This window comes from Somniosus microcephalus, chromosome 7, assembly GCF_052327205.1.
Source record: "Somniosus microcephalus isolate GS21.2 chromosome 7, FLI_Smic_1.0, whole genome shotgun sequence".
Classification (NCBI taxonomy): Eukaryota; Metazoa; Chordata; class Chondrichthyes; order Squaliformes; family Somniosidae; genus Somniosus; species Somniosus microcephalus.
In genome coordinates this window covers 64,533,333-64,548,376 of record NC_140993.1, presented here as the reverse complement: position 1 = coordinate 64,548,376, position 15,044 = coordinate 64,533,333, and the positions used below count along the sequence as shown (strand labels likewise).

The 15,044-nt window shown below is 46.1% G+C and overlaps 1 protein-coding gene across 3 annotated transcripts in view; it reads left to right on the top strand.

The window, feature by feature from the left end:
* scap (SREBF chaperone) overlaps nt 1-15,044 on the top strand; it is a 297,372-nt gene that overhangs the window by 266,594 nt on the left and 15,734 nt on the right. For all 3 annotated transcript variants that reach the window (XM_085992515.1, XM_085992516.1, XM_085992517.1), the window contains 3 exons: nt 2,945-3,060; nt 6,264-6,825; nt 11,969-12,054. In XM_085992515.1, coding sequence (XP_085848641.1) covers nt 2,945-3,060; nt 6,264-6,825; nt 11,969-12,054 — 764 coding nt within the window. The remainder of the gene's footprint in view (nt 1-2,944; nt 3,061-6,263; nt 6,826-11,968; nt 12,055-15,044) is intronic.

The window sequence follows — 15,044 nt, the reverse complement described above, 5'->3', positions numbered from 1 at the left end:
TTTATTTGTCATATATGCAGCAAACGTGTGTACTGCACAATGAAATGTTGATTTTTACGAGTCCTCCCAACATTGGAATAAATATGGCATAGCAATGATAAAAATACTAATAGAAATACAGTAATAATAAATAAAAACAATAATAACTAATAATAAATTATTCGTTCATGAGTCTTATGGCCTGGGGGTAGAAACTGTTTCGAAACTGCTGGTACGAGACCGTATGCTTCGGTATCTCTTACCGGACGGGAGCAGGGCAAAGAGGTTGTGGCTGGGGTGGCTCGCGTCTTTGATGATTCTCAGGGCCTTCCCCCAGCACCTCTCGGGGTAGATATCCTGCACAGCAGGTAGTTTAATTCCTATAGTATGTTGTGCAGCTTTCACCACCACCTGTAGAGCCTTGCGGTCTGTGGCGGTGCAGTTGCCATACCAGGTAGTGATGCAGCCGGACAGGATACTCTCGATGGTGCACCGGTAGAAGTTGGTGAGAATCTGGGGGGCCATTCCAAATTTCTTCAGTCTCCTGAGGAAGAACAGGCGTTGGCATGCCTTCTTGGTTACGACGTCGATGCGATGGGACCACGTTAAGTCCTCTGTAATGAATACACACAGGAATTTGAAGCTGCTGACCCTCTCCACCTCAGCCCCTTCGATGTAGATTGGGGTGTGTCCCTTCCCCTGCCGCTTCCTGTAGTCCACGATCATCTCCTTTGTTTTGCTGATGTTGAGGGAGAGGTTGTTGTACTTGCACCATTCTGCCAGGGCTCTTACCTCCTCCCTGTAGCCTGTCTCATTGCCATCTGTGATCAGGCCTACAACTGTAGTGTCATCAGCAAACTTGATGATGGAGTTGGAGTTGTGCGTGGCCACGCAGTCGTGAGTAAACAGGGAGTACAGAAGGGGGCTGAGCACACAACCCTGGGGAGCTCCCGTGTTCAGGATCAGTGTGGAGGAGGTGTTACTGCCTATTTTCACCACGTCTGCCCGTCAGGAAGTCCAGGATCCAGTTGCATAGGGAGGTGTTAAGTCCTAGCTCACTGAGCTTGTTGACAAGCTTGGAGGGGATAATGGTATTGAATGCTGAACTATAATCAATGAACAACATTCCCACATAGGTGTTCCTCTTATCCAGGTGTGATAAGGCAGTGTGCAGTACAGTGGCGATGGCATCATCCCTAGATCTGTTTGGGCGGTAGGCAAATTGGAGTGGGTCCAGTGTGTCAGGTAGTAAGGAGTTGATGTGGGTTTTGACCAGCCTCTCAAAGCACTTCATGATGACAGAAGTGAGTGCTATGGTTACTTTTGTTTTTTGGGGGAATAACCGACGTCATCTTGAAACGGTTGAATATATCCGTAAACACGGCTGCCAGCTGGTCAGCGCATGCTCTCAGGACACGCCCAGGGATTCCATCTGGACCGGGTGCTTTGTGGGTGTTCACTCTCTTAAAAGTCTTGCTCACGTCAACCACGGAGATTGAGAAGACCCAGTTGTCCTGAGCTGCGGGCGCCGTTAGTTGTTTAATTACCACGACTGGATATGGCAGGACTGCAGAGCTTTGATCTGATCCGCTGGTTGTGGGATTGCTTAGCTCTGTCTGTAGCATGCATGTAATCCTGTGTTGCAGCTTCCCCAGGTTGGCACCTCATTTTTAGGTACGCCTGGTGCTGCTCCTGGCATGCTCTTCTACACTCCTCATTGAACCAGGCTTCATGTTAATGGTAAAGTGAGGGATATACCGAGTCATGCGGTTACAGATTGTGGTAGAATACAATTCTGCTGCTGCTGATGGTCCACAGTGCCTCATGGATGCCCAGTTTTGAGCTGCTAGATCTGTTCTGAATCTATCCCATTTAGCATGGTGGTAGTGCCACACAACACGATGGAGGGTGTCTTCAGTGTGAAGACGGGACTTCGTCTCCACAGTGACCGTGCGGTGGCCACTGCTACCAATACTGTCATGGACAGATGCATCTGCGACAGGTAGATTGGTGAGGACGAGGTCAAGTAGGTTTTTCCCTCGTGTTGGTTCTCTCACCACCTGTCGCAGGACCAGACTGGCAGCTATGTCCTGCTGGACTCGGCCAGCTCGGTCAGTAGTGGTGCTACATTGAAGTCCTACACCCAGAGTACATTCTGTGCCCTTGCTATTCTCAGTGCTTCTTCCAAGTGGTGTTCAACATGGAGAAGTACTGATTCATCAGCTGAGGGAGGTCGGTAGGTGGTAATCAGCAGGTTTCCTTGCCCATGCTTGACCTGAAGCTATGAGACTTCATGGGGTCTGGAATCCAAATGTATACCACTGTGCCGCCACCCCTGGTGGGTCAGGACAGACCCAGGGATGGTGATGGAGGAGTTTGGGACATTGGCTGAAAGGTCTGATTCTGTGAGTATGACTATGTCAGGCTGTTGTTTGACTAGTCTGTGGGACAGCTCTCCCAATTTTGGCACAAGTCCCCAGATGTCGGTGAGGAGGACTTTGCAGGGTCAATTGGGCTAGGTGTGCTGTTGCCGTGTCCGTGGTCGATGGTCCGTCTGGTTTCATTCTTCTTATTGTGTTTCGTAGCGGTTTGTTACAACTGAGTAAGCTTGCTAGGCCATATCAGAGGGCAGTTAAGAGTCAACCACATTGCTGTGGGTTTGGAGTCACATATAGGCCAGACCAGGTAAGGACGGCAGATTTCCTTCCCTAAAGGGTTTTTACGACAATCCGATAGTTTCATGGTCACTAGCTTTTTTATTCCAGATTTATTTAATTAACTGCATTTAAATTCCCCAGCTGCCGTGGTGGGATTTGAACTCGCGTCTCTGGATCATTATTCCAGGCCTCTGGATTACTAGTCCAGTAACTTAACCACTATGCTACCGTTCCCTTGGTTACAATGTTAGTGCATAGATGAATATAGATTTTTATTAAATGCATTTTTATTAATTTTTTTTCCCTAGGATATTGAATGCTTGGCCAGTGATGGGATGTTGTTGGTCAGCTGCTGCCTGTCTGGACAGATCAGAGTGTGGGATGCTCAGACTGGTGATTGTCTGACTGTCATACCAAACCCAGGGTAAAGTATTCATTCACTCACTCTGGGTTGTTTTATTAAATATCTGGGTCAATATCCCTCAATTGTACTTTTGAACCTCCTTGTGTTTAGGAGGCCTTGCACTCAGTGTTCTGTAACAGATAAACTAGGTACAAGGTAATATAATTTTGCCATTAGATTTAATCTTACCTAAATTGGTTACTGTGGTGAAGAGTTCAAATGCAAGTGGAAACATGTTAAAAACAAGCAAGTTAGTAGTACAAAGGAAAGTCAGAAAGGACTTTTTCATCCAAGGAGTAACAGAATGATTTACAAGGAAAAGCCACTGAAGTGGACGGTATAAGCAGGTTTAATAGGATAGCAGTTGTGTTTCTGCAGCTAATGTCGATCAGGTTTAAATCCAAAGAGAACCTAACTCCAAACTTAATAATGAGCTAGTCTTGAGTTGATTATGCTGGTTGAATTTATGAGCAGCATAATAATCCTATGTCACAATTATCAGCTATATGTTTGTATTTTTTTGCACTAATATAATTAAAGGTCAAAGGATTCTTCCATAATGTGTATATTTTTAAATGTATAGCTGTACATTTTAAGGGGGAAAGTGTTTAGAGAGAATATCTTCTGTTTAAAGTACTCAACCATTATAATGTAAGTAAAATTATTTGATTATAATTACTTTTCTTTAAAGAAGTTGAGTTTCTTGTTAGGAACATAAGAACAGGAGTAGGCCATTTAGCCTCTCGAGCCTGGTCCACCATTCAATGAAATTAAGGCTGATCTAAGACCTAACTCCATACACCCGCCTTTGCCCCATATCCCTTAATACCTTTGGTTAACAAAAATCTATCAGTTTCAGATTTTAAATGAACAATTGATCGAGCCTCAACAGCCGTTTGCGGGAGAGAGTTCCAAACTTCTATCACCTTTGTTTGTAGAAGTGTTTCCTAACTTAAGGCCTGGCTCTAATTTTTAGGCTCTGTCCCCTAGTCCTAGACACCCTAACCAGCGGAAATAGTTTCTCTCTGTCTATCCTATCAGTTCCCTTTTAAAATCTTGCTGGGGTATAGTTTCATCAAACTGAATGCCCTCGGGTACCTTGTCCAGTGGCTATTCTTCACACATGAACCCAGTATCAGTAGGCTACTCTACCTAGGGGATGGATTCACTGCTGTGCCCAATTAAATTCTCACCTAACTTCTTTACCCAGAAAGTGGTTAGAATGTGGAACTCGCTACTACAAGGAGTAGGTGAGGCGAATGATGCATTTAAGGGGAAACTAGATAAATACGAGGGAGAAAGAAATAGAAGATTATGCGGATAGGGTTAGATGAAGTGGGTGGGATGAGGCACGTGTGGAGCATAAACACTGGCGTGGACCATTTGGACCGAATGACCTGTTTCTGTGCTGTACATTCTATGTAATGTCCAAATGAGCACGTTTTCTAAGAGAATCACTTTATAGTGATAGGTGTTGCTTGATTTTCCTCTTAGACCTGATGTGCTGAGACCAGTTGTTGCACCTAAACTATTCTTGCAGCTACAATCAGGGAACTCAGAAGATCAAGAATGACACCTGGGGCCTTCTGGTCGATATGGCTCAGTCACACACTGGCCTAGAAATTCAGTTAAGGCCCGCCAGCAGGCTAACGCCCAAAAGTTAGCGCTGCACGCGGAGCCAGGTGCGCCCGTCAGATATTCGGCTTTTGCGCCCCAAGTCGGAACCGGGCGCTATTCCAGGGTGTGCCCGCCCCCGCTTGGGGCGCTGAAACTGAATTTCTGCGCTGTAGGCCCCGCTGTGCCACCCGCTGCGGAGCGGCAGGCTGCGGTACTGCAGGCCTCCTCCTTCTCTTAAGGGGGAGGTGCCTGCAACAGCGAGATCGCCGCTGGATTGTGCCAGCAAATGAGCCCGGCACCACGGAGAATCACAGAATCTACAGTGCAGATAGAGGCCATTTCGGCCCATCAAGCCTGCACCGACACATATCCCACCCTATCCCCGTAACCCCACGTATTTAATCCCCTAACACTAAGGGTCAATTTATCATAGCCAAATCAGCACATCTTTGGAGAAGTGCCGGGCTCGCGGAAAGCAGCCGGCAATGCCGCGGGGGGGGGGGTGGAGGAGGCCGGGGAAGGAGGTGCGGGCAGGCGGCCGCTGAAAAAGCGGCCGGCCGCACCTCCACCTTAAAGCGCCCCAGTAGCGCAGCAGTATGGCCCCGTTTTTCAATCGCTGTTTGCGGCCGCTGCAGAAGAGGCGGCCGCAACTAAATATGGGGTTTGGGCCGGAAGCGGGGCGGAACCGGGGCACTGCGCACACCGATGACGTCATCGGTGTCGGCGCAGCGCTACCGGCTACCGCCGCCATTACCGCAGCGCTGAATATCAGCGCACCCTCTTACACTGGCTCAGAAACCCTATTTGGGCGGTAACTGGGCGCAAAGCCCACTGAATTTCTAGCCCACTGTCTTTACCAACTGAGCCACTGAAAGAGCTATAACAACTATTTTTTATCATTTTCATGTTTTTCATGTATTGCGGGGTGAGGGCATACATTGAGCTGCCCTTAGACGCTTCTTCGAACTTTAACTATACGGTAGTTCAACAAACTAGAATAATAAAAGTTACAGCAAACTACTTTGAAATGACTCGTGGTCCATACAGACCTCCCACAAGATGCAGATTGAACGATTTCATGACTGAATTATGTTTACATCGCATCATTTTGAAATAGATTAAAATAAATTAAGACATGAAAATTGTGGAAATATTCTATATGCAAACTTTACATTCTATGTAGAAAGTTTGTTCAGAACTTTGGAGCTCTGAAATAAAGGCATACAGGAAACTTTCTGATATCCGGCACTGACGGGACCGAGCTGGTGCCGTAACATCAAAAGTGCCGGACATACCAGAGTTAATGTTTAAACATACAAAACTGAGAAGCTCCGTGTGAATCAACAAACCCTGTTGCTTAGCAACAGCTTCAAAACAGTCAGCTGCAGCTGCAAGCGTCTGTAGCTGAAGCTGTTGCTATAGCTACAGGCCTTGCAGTGCTTGACTGGGGGAAAAAAAGCAACGAGAACTAAAAAAACATATCGAAAACGGCTCCTGATTTTTGCCGTTAGATCGAGTATTCCGGACATATAACCTCCGGATAAACCAAAGTTTCCTGTATTAGAAAATGCTTTACATTTTACTTGATCTTTTCCATCTATTTTTAGGCAGTGGAGGGATAGCAGCAGTTACTATGAGCGCCAGGAGAGCTGGGAGCATATATCTGATCCTGAGAATGGAGCAGATGACGTATACGAGAATGGGCACAGCTTCCAAAGGAGACTGACCCCTACGCAACCCATTCTGTTCACCGATCAGCCGGACTTATCTGGTTTAATAGACACCAACTTTGCAGAGCAGATTAAAGAGGAGGTTACAGTTCCCAGACAGCGGACTACTTCCGTACGTTCGCAAGAGACCGGCTATGACTTTGGCAGAGCATATGATAAAGCATACGAGGATCATAAAATGCTGAATGTGCAGAACTTGAGGAGTTACCCATCTCCCCCAGCACTTTTGAGGTGTTCTCAAACATCAGTGAACCTCAAGTCACATGGCTGGGATGGTGGCTGCAACCACAGGAGGCGGAGTTTAGGGGATGACCCGTTTCCTGTGTTTGAGAAGACCTCCCCCCTTCCTATGTGGGGCGGAGACTGTGAAAGCTCAGTCTGGAGCCTTGGCATACAGGGTAACTTGATTGTAGCAGGAAGAAGCAGCGGGCGACTTGAGGTAAAAGTTCTATTCTTCTCAACTTTTTGGAAATTTTTACTTGAAGCCATAAGTATTTTTGGAAATTCTTGAAACATGTATTAAAAAAAGTGAACATAGAGAAAATACCAACTCTGTCCATCAATGCTCATCCCTCTGATAGATTAACTGTCTGATCACAACGTAGATACAGAAGTAGAATCCCAGTGAGCCACCATCTATCCAGAAAGAACGATAGTTCTCTCCTCCCACTCCCATTACGGCATACACCTGTTTCTTAAATGATTCCAAGGATTTTGGCCCCACTAGTACGATAGCAAAATACTGCAGATGCTGGAAATCCGAAATAACAACAGAAAATGCTGGAAAAACTCAGCAGGCCAGGCAACATCCGTGGAGAGAAATTAGAGTCGACGTTTCGGGTGAACCCTTTTTCAAAACTGGAAAGGAAATAAAATAGATCGAAGGCAGGGCTGCGATAGAACAAAAGAAGTAAAGAGACATTAAGAGGTATTCAAAACCAGACGAGATGGTAATAGGACTAGTGGAGACAAAAGACGGCTCAGATTAGGTGTGAAGTGTACTGGCAGAATGAGAGACAGCTGCCATGTGGGAGAGAGAAAAAAAAAGGAAAGGAGGGGGGAGGGAAAACCCAAAACAAAGGGGTGGGAAAAAAATATATCAGTAAAAATGTAATAGGGGCCGAGGTTATGATCTGAAATTGTTGAACTCGATATTGAGTCCGGAAGGCTGCAAAGTGCCTAATCGGAAGATGAGGTGCTGTTCCTCAAGTTTACATTGAGCTTCCATGGAACAATGCAAGAGGCCAAGGACGGTGAGGTCCGAGTGGGAATGGAGCGGTGAATTAAAATGACAGGCGACCGGAAGCTCGGGGTCACCCTTACGGACTGAACGGAGGTGTTCCGCAAAGCGGTCACCCAATCTGCGTTTGGTCTCCCCAATGTAGAGGAGACCGCATCGTGAGCAGCGAATACAGTATACTAGATTGCAAGAAGTACAAGTAAATCGCTGTTTCACCTGGAAGGGGTGTTTGGGGCCCTGGACAGTGGGAAGGGGGGAGGTATAGGGGCAGGTGTTACATCTCCTGTGCTTGCACGGGAAGGTGCCAGGCGAAGGGGAAGGGCTGTTGGGGGTGATAGAGGAGTGGACTAGGGTGTTTCGGAGGGAGCGGTCCCTACAGAATGCTGAAAGGGGAGGGGAAGATGCGTTTGGTGGTGGGATCACTTTGGAGGTAGCGGAAATGGCGGGGGATGATCCGTTGAATGTGGAGGCTGGTGGGGTGAAAGGTGAGGACAAGGGGGACCCTATCATGGTTCCGGAAGGGAGGGGCAGGGGTGAGGGCAGAAGTGCGGGAGAGAGAACGGACACGGTCGAGGGCCGTGTCAACCACGGTAGATAACCTATCCCCAGAGATGGAGACGGAGAAGTCGAGGAAGGGAAGGGAAGAGTCAGAGATGGACCATGTGAAGGTGAGGGAAGGATGGAAATTGGAGGCAAAGTGAATGAAATTGTCTAGTTCGAGGCGAGAGCAGGAAATGGCACCGATACAGTCATCAATGTATCGGAAAAAGAGGTGAGGGAGGGGACCTGAGTAGGACTGGAACAAAGAGTGTTCCACATATCCCACGAAAAGGCAGGCATAGCTAGGACCCATGCGGGTACCCATAGCAACACCTTTGATTTGGAGGAAATGAGTGGAGTTAAAGGAGAAGATTTACTTGTACTTCTTGCAATCTAGTATACTGTATTCGCTGCTCACGATGCGGTCTCCTCTACATTGGGGAGACCAAACGCAGATTGGGTGACTGCTTTGCGGAACACCTCCGTTCAGTCCGTAAGGGTGACCCCGAGCTTCCGGTCGCCTGTCATTTTAATTCACCGCTCCATTCCCACTCGGATCTCGCTGTCCTTGGCCTCTTGCATTGTTCCACGGAAGCTCAACGTAAACTCGAGGAACAGCACCTCATCTTCCGATTAGGCACTTTGCAGCCTTCCGGACTCTCTATCGAGTTCAACAATTTCAGATCATAACCTCGGCCCCTATTACATTTTTACTTATATATTTTTTTCCCACCCCTTTGTTTTGGGTTTTCCCTCTTCCCCCCCCCCCCCCCCCTTTCCTTTTTTTTCTCTCTCCCACATGGCAGCTGTCTCTCATTCTGCCAGTACATGTCACACCTAATCTGAGCCGTCTTTTGTCTCCACTAGTCCTATTACCATCTCGTCTGGTTTTGAATACCTCTTAATGGCCTAGAAATTGGGTTGAGGCGCCAAACTGGCGCCAAGTTCGCTTGGGCGCTGGTTTTTGTGCAGCGTTCGAAGCTGTAGCGATCGTCAGAAATTCAGTTGAAGTGCCCCTAGAGGGAGACGTGGCGAGGCTCGAGGCGCTCCGCGTCCCTCTTAGGGCGCTGAAACTGAATATCGCAGCGCAACGTGCCGCAGCGCCACAAGCTGCGGTACTGCAGGCCTTCCTCCCACTGTTAAGGGGGAGGGGCCTGCAACAGCGCGAACCCCGATCGCGAGTGCCGGCAAAAGAGCCCAGCACCAAGGAGAAGTGCCGGGCTCTCGGGAAACAGCCGGCAATGCCGCGGGGGGGAGCGACCAGGAGGCCGGGGACGGAGGTGCTGGCAGGCGGCCGCCGAAAAAGCGGCCGCCCCGCACCTCCACCTTAACTTGCGCCTCTGCCGGCGCAGCAAGACCCCATGAACCGGGCACGGGTAGCGAACAGCGCTACAGCAGCGTTCGCTACCAAATATTGCGTCCGGGGCGCGAATGGGGCGCTGTGCACACCGATGACGTCATCGGCGGCGGCGCAGCGCAAATGGCTAACGCCACCATTAGCGCCCCTGCTGAATATCGCGGGAGGCGCAGCCAGTGGCGCTACAGCCACTGACTGCCTCTTTAGGCGCTAACAGGTAGCGCTACTCACCCAATTTTTCCCCCAACGTCTCTTTACTTCTTTTGTTCTATCGCAGCCCTGCCTTCGATCTATTTCATTTCCTTTCCAGTTTTGAAAAAGGGTTCACCCAAAACGTCAGCTCTAATTTCTCTCCATGGATGTTGCCTGGCCTGCTGAGTTTTTCCAGCATTTTCTGTTGTTATTTTGGCCCCACTAGCCTATCTGGAAATCCATTTGTAACTTTGTATGAGAGGAGGAACCTCCTGACATTACCTTTTGCCAGTTTGAGCATGCTCCTTCGTTACATTTAATTGTAATTTAAATGACCAATTTTTGTCTCTGTTCACTGATCTGGTAGATTATTACAAACATTTTTATTTTTCATAATTTCCGTTATGTCTCCTGCTCTGAACTTTTGTGGCATACTTTTGAAGTAATAACACTGATTTCCAATGTATGAACCATATAGAGCTATTTTAACCAGATGAATTTTATTCCCAGACCTATTAGTTTTAATGGCCTCAGGCTATAGTCCCAGTACAGATATTGACAGTCCTCACAATCTTACAGGTTTGCACCTGTGTATTAACCAATTGAGAACAGAAATAAAGTTGAAAAATGGCCCCACCGAGTACATCACACCTAATGGACAATTGAGACTGGCATTAACAATGAATAGTTGCAGCTCACCTGATCACAGAGAAGAGTGTACATTGTAAAGAGGCCTACAAAGTGGGGAAAAAAATTAGAATTGAAGGAACTTTTGTCGGTTGCCTCTAATGTAACTGCTTGACTTGTTGGAATTAGAAATATCAAAGCATTTTGTGTCAGTTGTTCAAGCCATCTGTTCTATTTGTATCATCTTTAGCTGCAGACAAAAATCATCATTTGACAAATTCACATGCAGTATCTTCTAACTATAACCTATGCACATTAGGCAATAATTGAATCAATCAGTTCTACAAAGTTCTGTGAAGTGTCAGTTTTGTTAGTTGGCCTCTGGGTCAGAAATTTTGGGGGTTCTAGTCCTATGCCCGGACTTAAATGCATAATCTAGTACTGAGGGAGTGCTACATTGTTTAGTGAAGCCATTACGGGAAAGTCCTGTCTGCCTGTTCAGGTGGTATGCTAGTAGGAAGATGATAGGGTTAGTATTCTGGAAGAATGAGGTCAAATGGGCTGCAGGGCTGCTTTCTTCCAAACTTGTCTTGTGACCTTGAGTTGAGCAACAAGAGTGAATTACTGCCTTAAACTTACTATGAGACATTTGCATTTTTATGTAATCTATTGCTTTATTTTTCCTTGATCAGTTTTAATTACTAAAAGAACAATTAAAAGGGGGAAATCTCGGACCTATTGTGTATAGGTGAGCATTTTGATGCAGTTGTGCTGGGGCAGTACATTTACATGGTTCGGCTTTGGAGTTCGTCAATGGGATATTTCATTGCAAAACTGTGTGCTGCCACTTTCAGGTACAATGTATTAAGTGTGATTTCGGCAGTATTAATAACTGTGACACTAACAGTACCAAACTCCGGCATAGAACAACTTTAATGTTGTGAGGAAACATCTGGTTTGTAACCATGGTTTTGCTTTGAAATAGCATTGAGTACAGCTGATGCCATATTTAAATGTTGCAGCTAAGGAGAGCTGTATTGTTAGTACTCTGGCAGCTAATGTGATCTACCAATGCCTTGGCTGCAAAAAACACACCTAGTACTAATGAGCTCCCCTAATTGCTCAGTTTGTAAGTGCACCAGCCAGCATGGAACTGAGACACACAGACCAGGAAAGTCCAAGATCCGATCCCTGGTCTGTGCTGAGCTAGCTGATTTCAGTTGTAGTAGTAGTCAGGATGACGCAGTTAGGTTCAGCACCCCAGCGCTAGGGAGAGGACATCAGCGGAGCTGATAACTACTCAGTGACTTCTGCTGGAATATGCTCACATGAATATCGGGAAGAAGAGAGTAAGGCTTACCTGAAATGTCCTACCACAGGCAAATAGCTTGTTAATGCTTACTCCCTCAGCTTGAAACGTGAAAATGACCAGTTGGGTGAGGTACAAGTGTGTCCAATGTCAGTGGTACTTTACCCCCAACTTGGGTCTGCGCCTACATAAAGGCTGGGAGAAAACTGGAGAGAGGAAAAAAATCTTTGGCCTATTTTAGAAACAAAAGTAAAACCGGACCTATTGTTTATACCATGACCAGTCTTGCTGTTTAAACTGAGTCTGGCTCATTTCAGGTGTGGGACGCTGCAGATGGAACACTGCGCTGCAGTAACGAAGAGGGTTTGTCTGGGATAACAGCGCTGGCTTTTATCACAAACAGGTAATAGACTATCCAGATTCATGTGTCATGAATTTACCCCGTGTATCTTTAGATAACATATTGAATACCATTCGATGTTTGTTACAGCAGTGTGTAGCCAAACCCATTCTCCAGCACAGGCAGGTTCTGTTCCATAGGATTGAAAGTGTTGCGGTGCCTTGTGACATTTTCATGATCTAAATTAGAAATGTGATGGTGCATCATGGAGTATGAGCAATGATAGTCTGACTGCAGCACAGCTTACAGTCAGGCTCTTGTTGAATGTTTTCTCTACTCCATACATTACCCAACCATCTTAAAGATCTGTGAGAAATGGTTTAATTTGGTTGTGTTATAATGAACAAACAAATTTAAATACAGTAGCCCCTTTCACAACTTCAGGGCATCCATAAGTGCTTCACGGTCAGTGAAGTATTTTTGAAGTGTATTCACTGCTATAATATAGAAAAATAAGTATAAAGCTGTAATAGATTCAGTAGGACATTGAAAAAAACTTAGGGGTTATTTTAGCTAAAGGGTGAAAACAGGCACTAAATGGGTGCAATGCTGATAAAAGTAGCCTGTTTGAACGTCTGGTTTTAGCAGACAATTTTGGTCCTAATTGCTGATTATCATAATTTGAATTTGCGTGGAGGTGTTGAACCAGAAATCTGCAAGTTTAGCAGTCAAGTGCTGATTAGATGCAATTTTCGTGGAGCAGTATATGTGGGCCACTGAAGGTGTGGAGTGTGTTGGCTGGCACACAGTGAAACGTTGCAGGATGGCTCGGACCGAGGGAAAGGGCGCACAGGTTCTCGGATGCAGCACTGGAGGTCCTGGTGGAGGAGGTCCAGAGGAGGAGGGATGTCCTGTACCCGCAGGGGGTAAGGATGCTACCTCGCCCTCCTGTTCCTCACTTCTGCAGCAACTGCTGCTGCTCTGCCTGGCCAAATGTCATCCTCCTATTCCTCGTCCAGACCAAGGGGGCTCCCTAGCTAGAGGACTCCTATAAGGTGGAGTAGCACAGCACTTACTCTTTTTAGGTGAAGTCCTCAGAGAATTTCTGGAATAAATGTTACTCGATTGTTGAAGTCTTGACAAAGTGTCCCAGAAAGTCTCCCAATGTGTTTCAGAGGTCCTCTTCACAGCTCCAACAGCAATGAACATGAAATGTTGAGTATCCCTTTAAATAGCACTTAGAATTGACACCAACACTGTGTTTACTGTCAGACAGCTGATCGCTGTTAGGAGAAGGCGTTATTTGAAGCAAACTGCTGTGCAGCCTCTTTAATGAGCGCTAGTAGGCATTTTAAGTGGCAGTCACCCGTTTAATGAGCCTCCGGGTGGCTGTTCCTAGCGCTGGCTTCAACTCCGTTACCAAGATGGCATCTTGCACTAAACGCAGGCTAAACTAGCGCTGCAGCTTAAGACCTCATCTTGGCCACCTCGGAGGAACTTTAGCGCCTAAAGTATTCACCGAAAATCACCCCCCTTGTGTTTAAATAGCACCTAACCACGTGTCTCAGAAACGTTTCAAAGTGCCTTAGGTTCAGTAAATTACTTTGAGGTGCAATATTGTTACCTAGGCAAACATGGCAGGCATATTGCACACAGCAAGATCTCTATTATCTATGCCCTTTAGAGCCATGTAAACAGCAATCATATCACCTTTCAACCTTCTCTTTTCCCATTAGAGCATGCCCAATTTACATAATTTCTCCTCAAAGTCCAATCCTTCCATCCCCTCAATCATTCTGGTTGCTCTCTTCTGTACCTTTCAATAGTTGCAATATCCTTTTACTATGTGGCGACCAAAACTGTACACAGCGGTTGCACCAATGATTTATAAAGTAGCAGATTACCTCACTATTTCGGCACAATATTCACCTTTTAATAAATCCCAATTGATTTGCTTTACTCACTGCGATAGCTACAATTTATTGTTAATAAGGACCCCCAGAACTCTTGGTTTTCCATGCATATATATTTTATTTCCATTGAAGTAATAGTCCCCTCCTGCTTTTTTTGTCCCACTTTGCATTTCTCCACATTGAACTTCATCTGCCACCTGTCTGCCCAATTCTCAAGTACAGTACAGGAAACTCTCGATTTACCGGCACCCAAACAACCGGAAATCTCGGTTAACCAGCAAAATTCAGGAGTAGGTTCAGTTAAGTTTTTCTTCATATTAGTGGCCGTTTCTTGATTCTTGGCTGTGTAATCGGAGGTTCCTGTACTTGTTGCTAAGCAACAGGGACGCTTGGTCTGTGGTCGGGCTTCTTGCAGCTGTTGCTAAGCAACAGGGAAGCTTGGATTTGTTGCAGTGTACGAGCTCTCGTACCTTTTAACTATAACTCTCTCTAATCCGGACTTTTTGATAAACCAGCACCACGCCGGTCCCGTCTGTGCCGGATAAAAAAAAGAGTTTCCTGTACATTCAAATTCTCCTGTAGTTTATCCTGTTCAGCTTTGGAGTCTACCACCTTCATTAGCTTTGTAGCAACTGCAAATTTAGCCACTGTGCTTGTGACTTCTAGACCCTACTGGTAACATTCTCCCAGGCTGATGACAATCCCTGTACCACTACCCTCTGGGTTTATTCAGTGAACCAATTACATATCCATTATAAAATATTTCCACTGATTCCCGCTTTCTATATTATTAGTACCAGCCTTTCCAGAGGAAAGGCCTTACTGAAATCTAGGTACACCACATCCGCTGCCTTATCCCTATCAAGTTCCTTCATAGGTTATTGTGTGTGAAGAAGTTGTTTTTTAACTTCTCCATTTAACCGCTTTGATCTCAGCTTGACATTAGTCTTCTGCTTCCATATGGTGTATCTTAACCTGCAGCCTTTCCCAGAAATCCTTCAAAGTGTTCTTTTTGCTCAGTTACTTTTACCATTGAGTGCATTTTATCATTTTATTCTTCCATTGTTTAAAATCAGCTCTCCTGATATCTGAAATAATATATTAACGCCAGCCTCTGATGCATTACTTGCATATCCACTA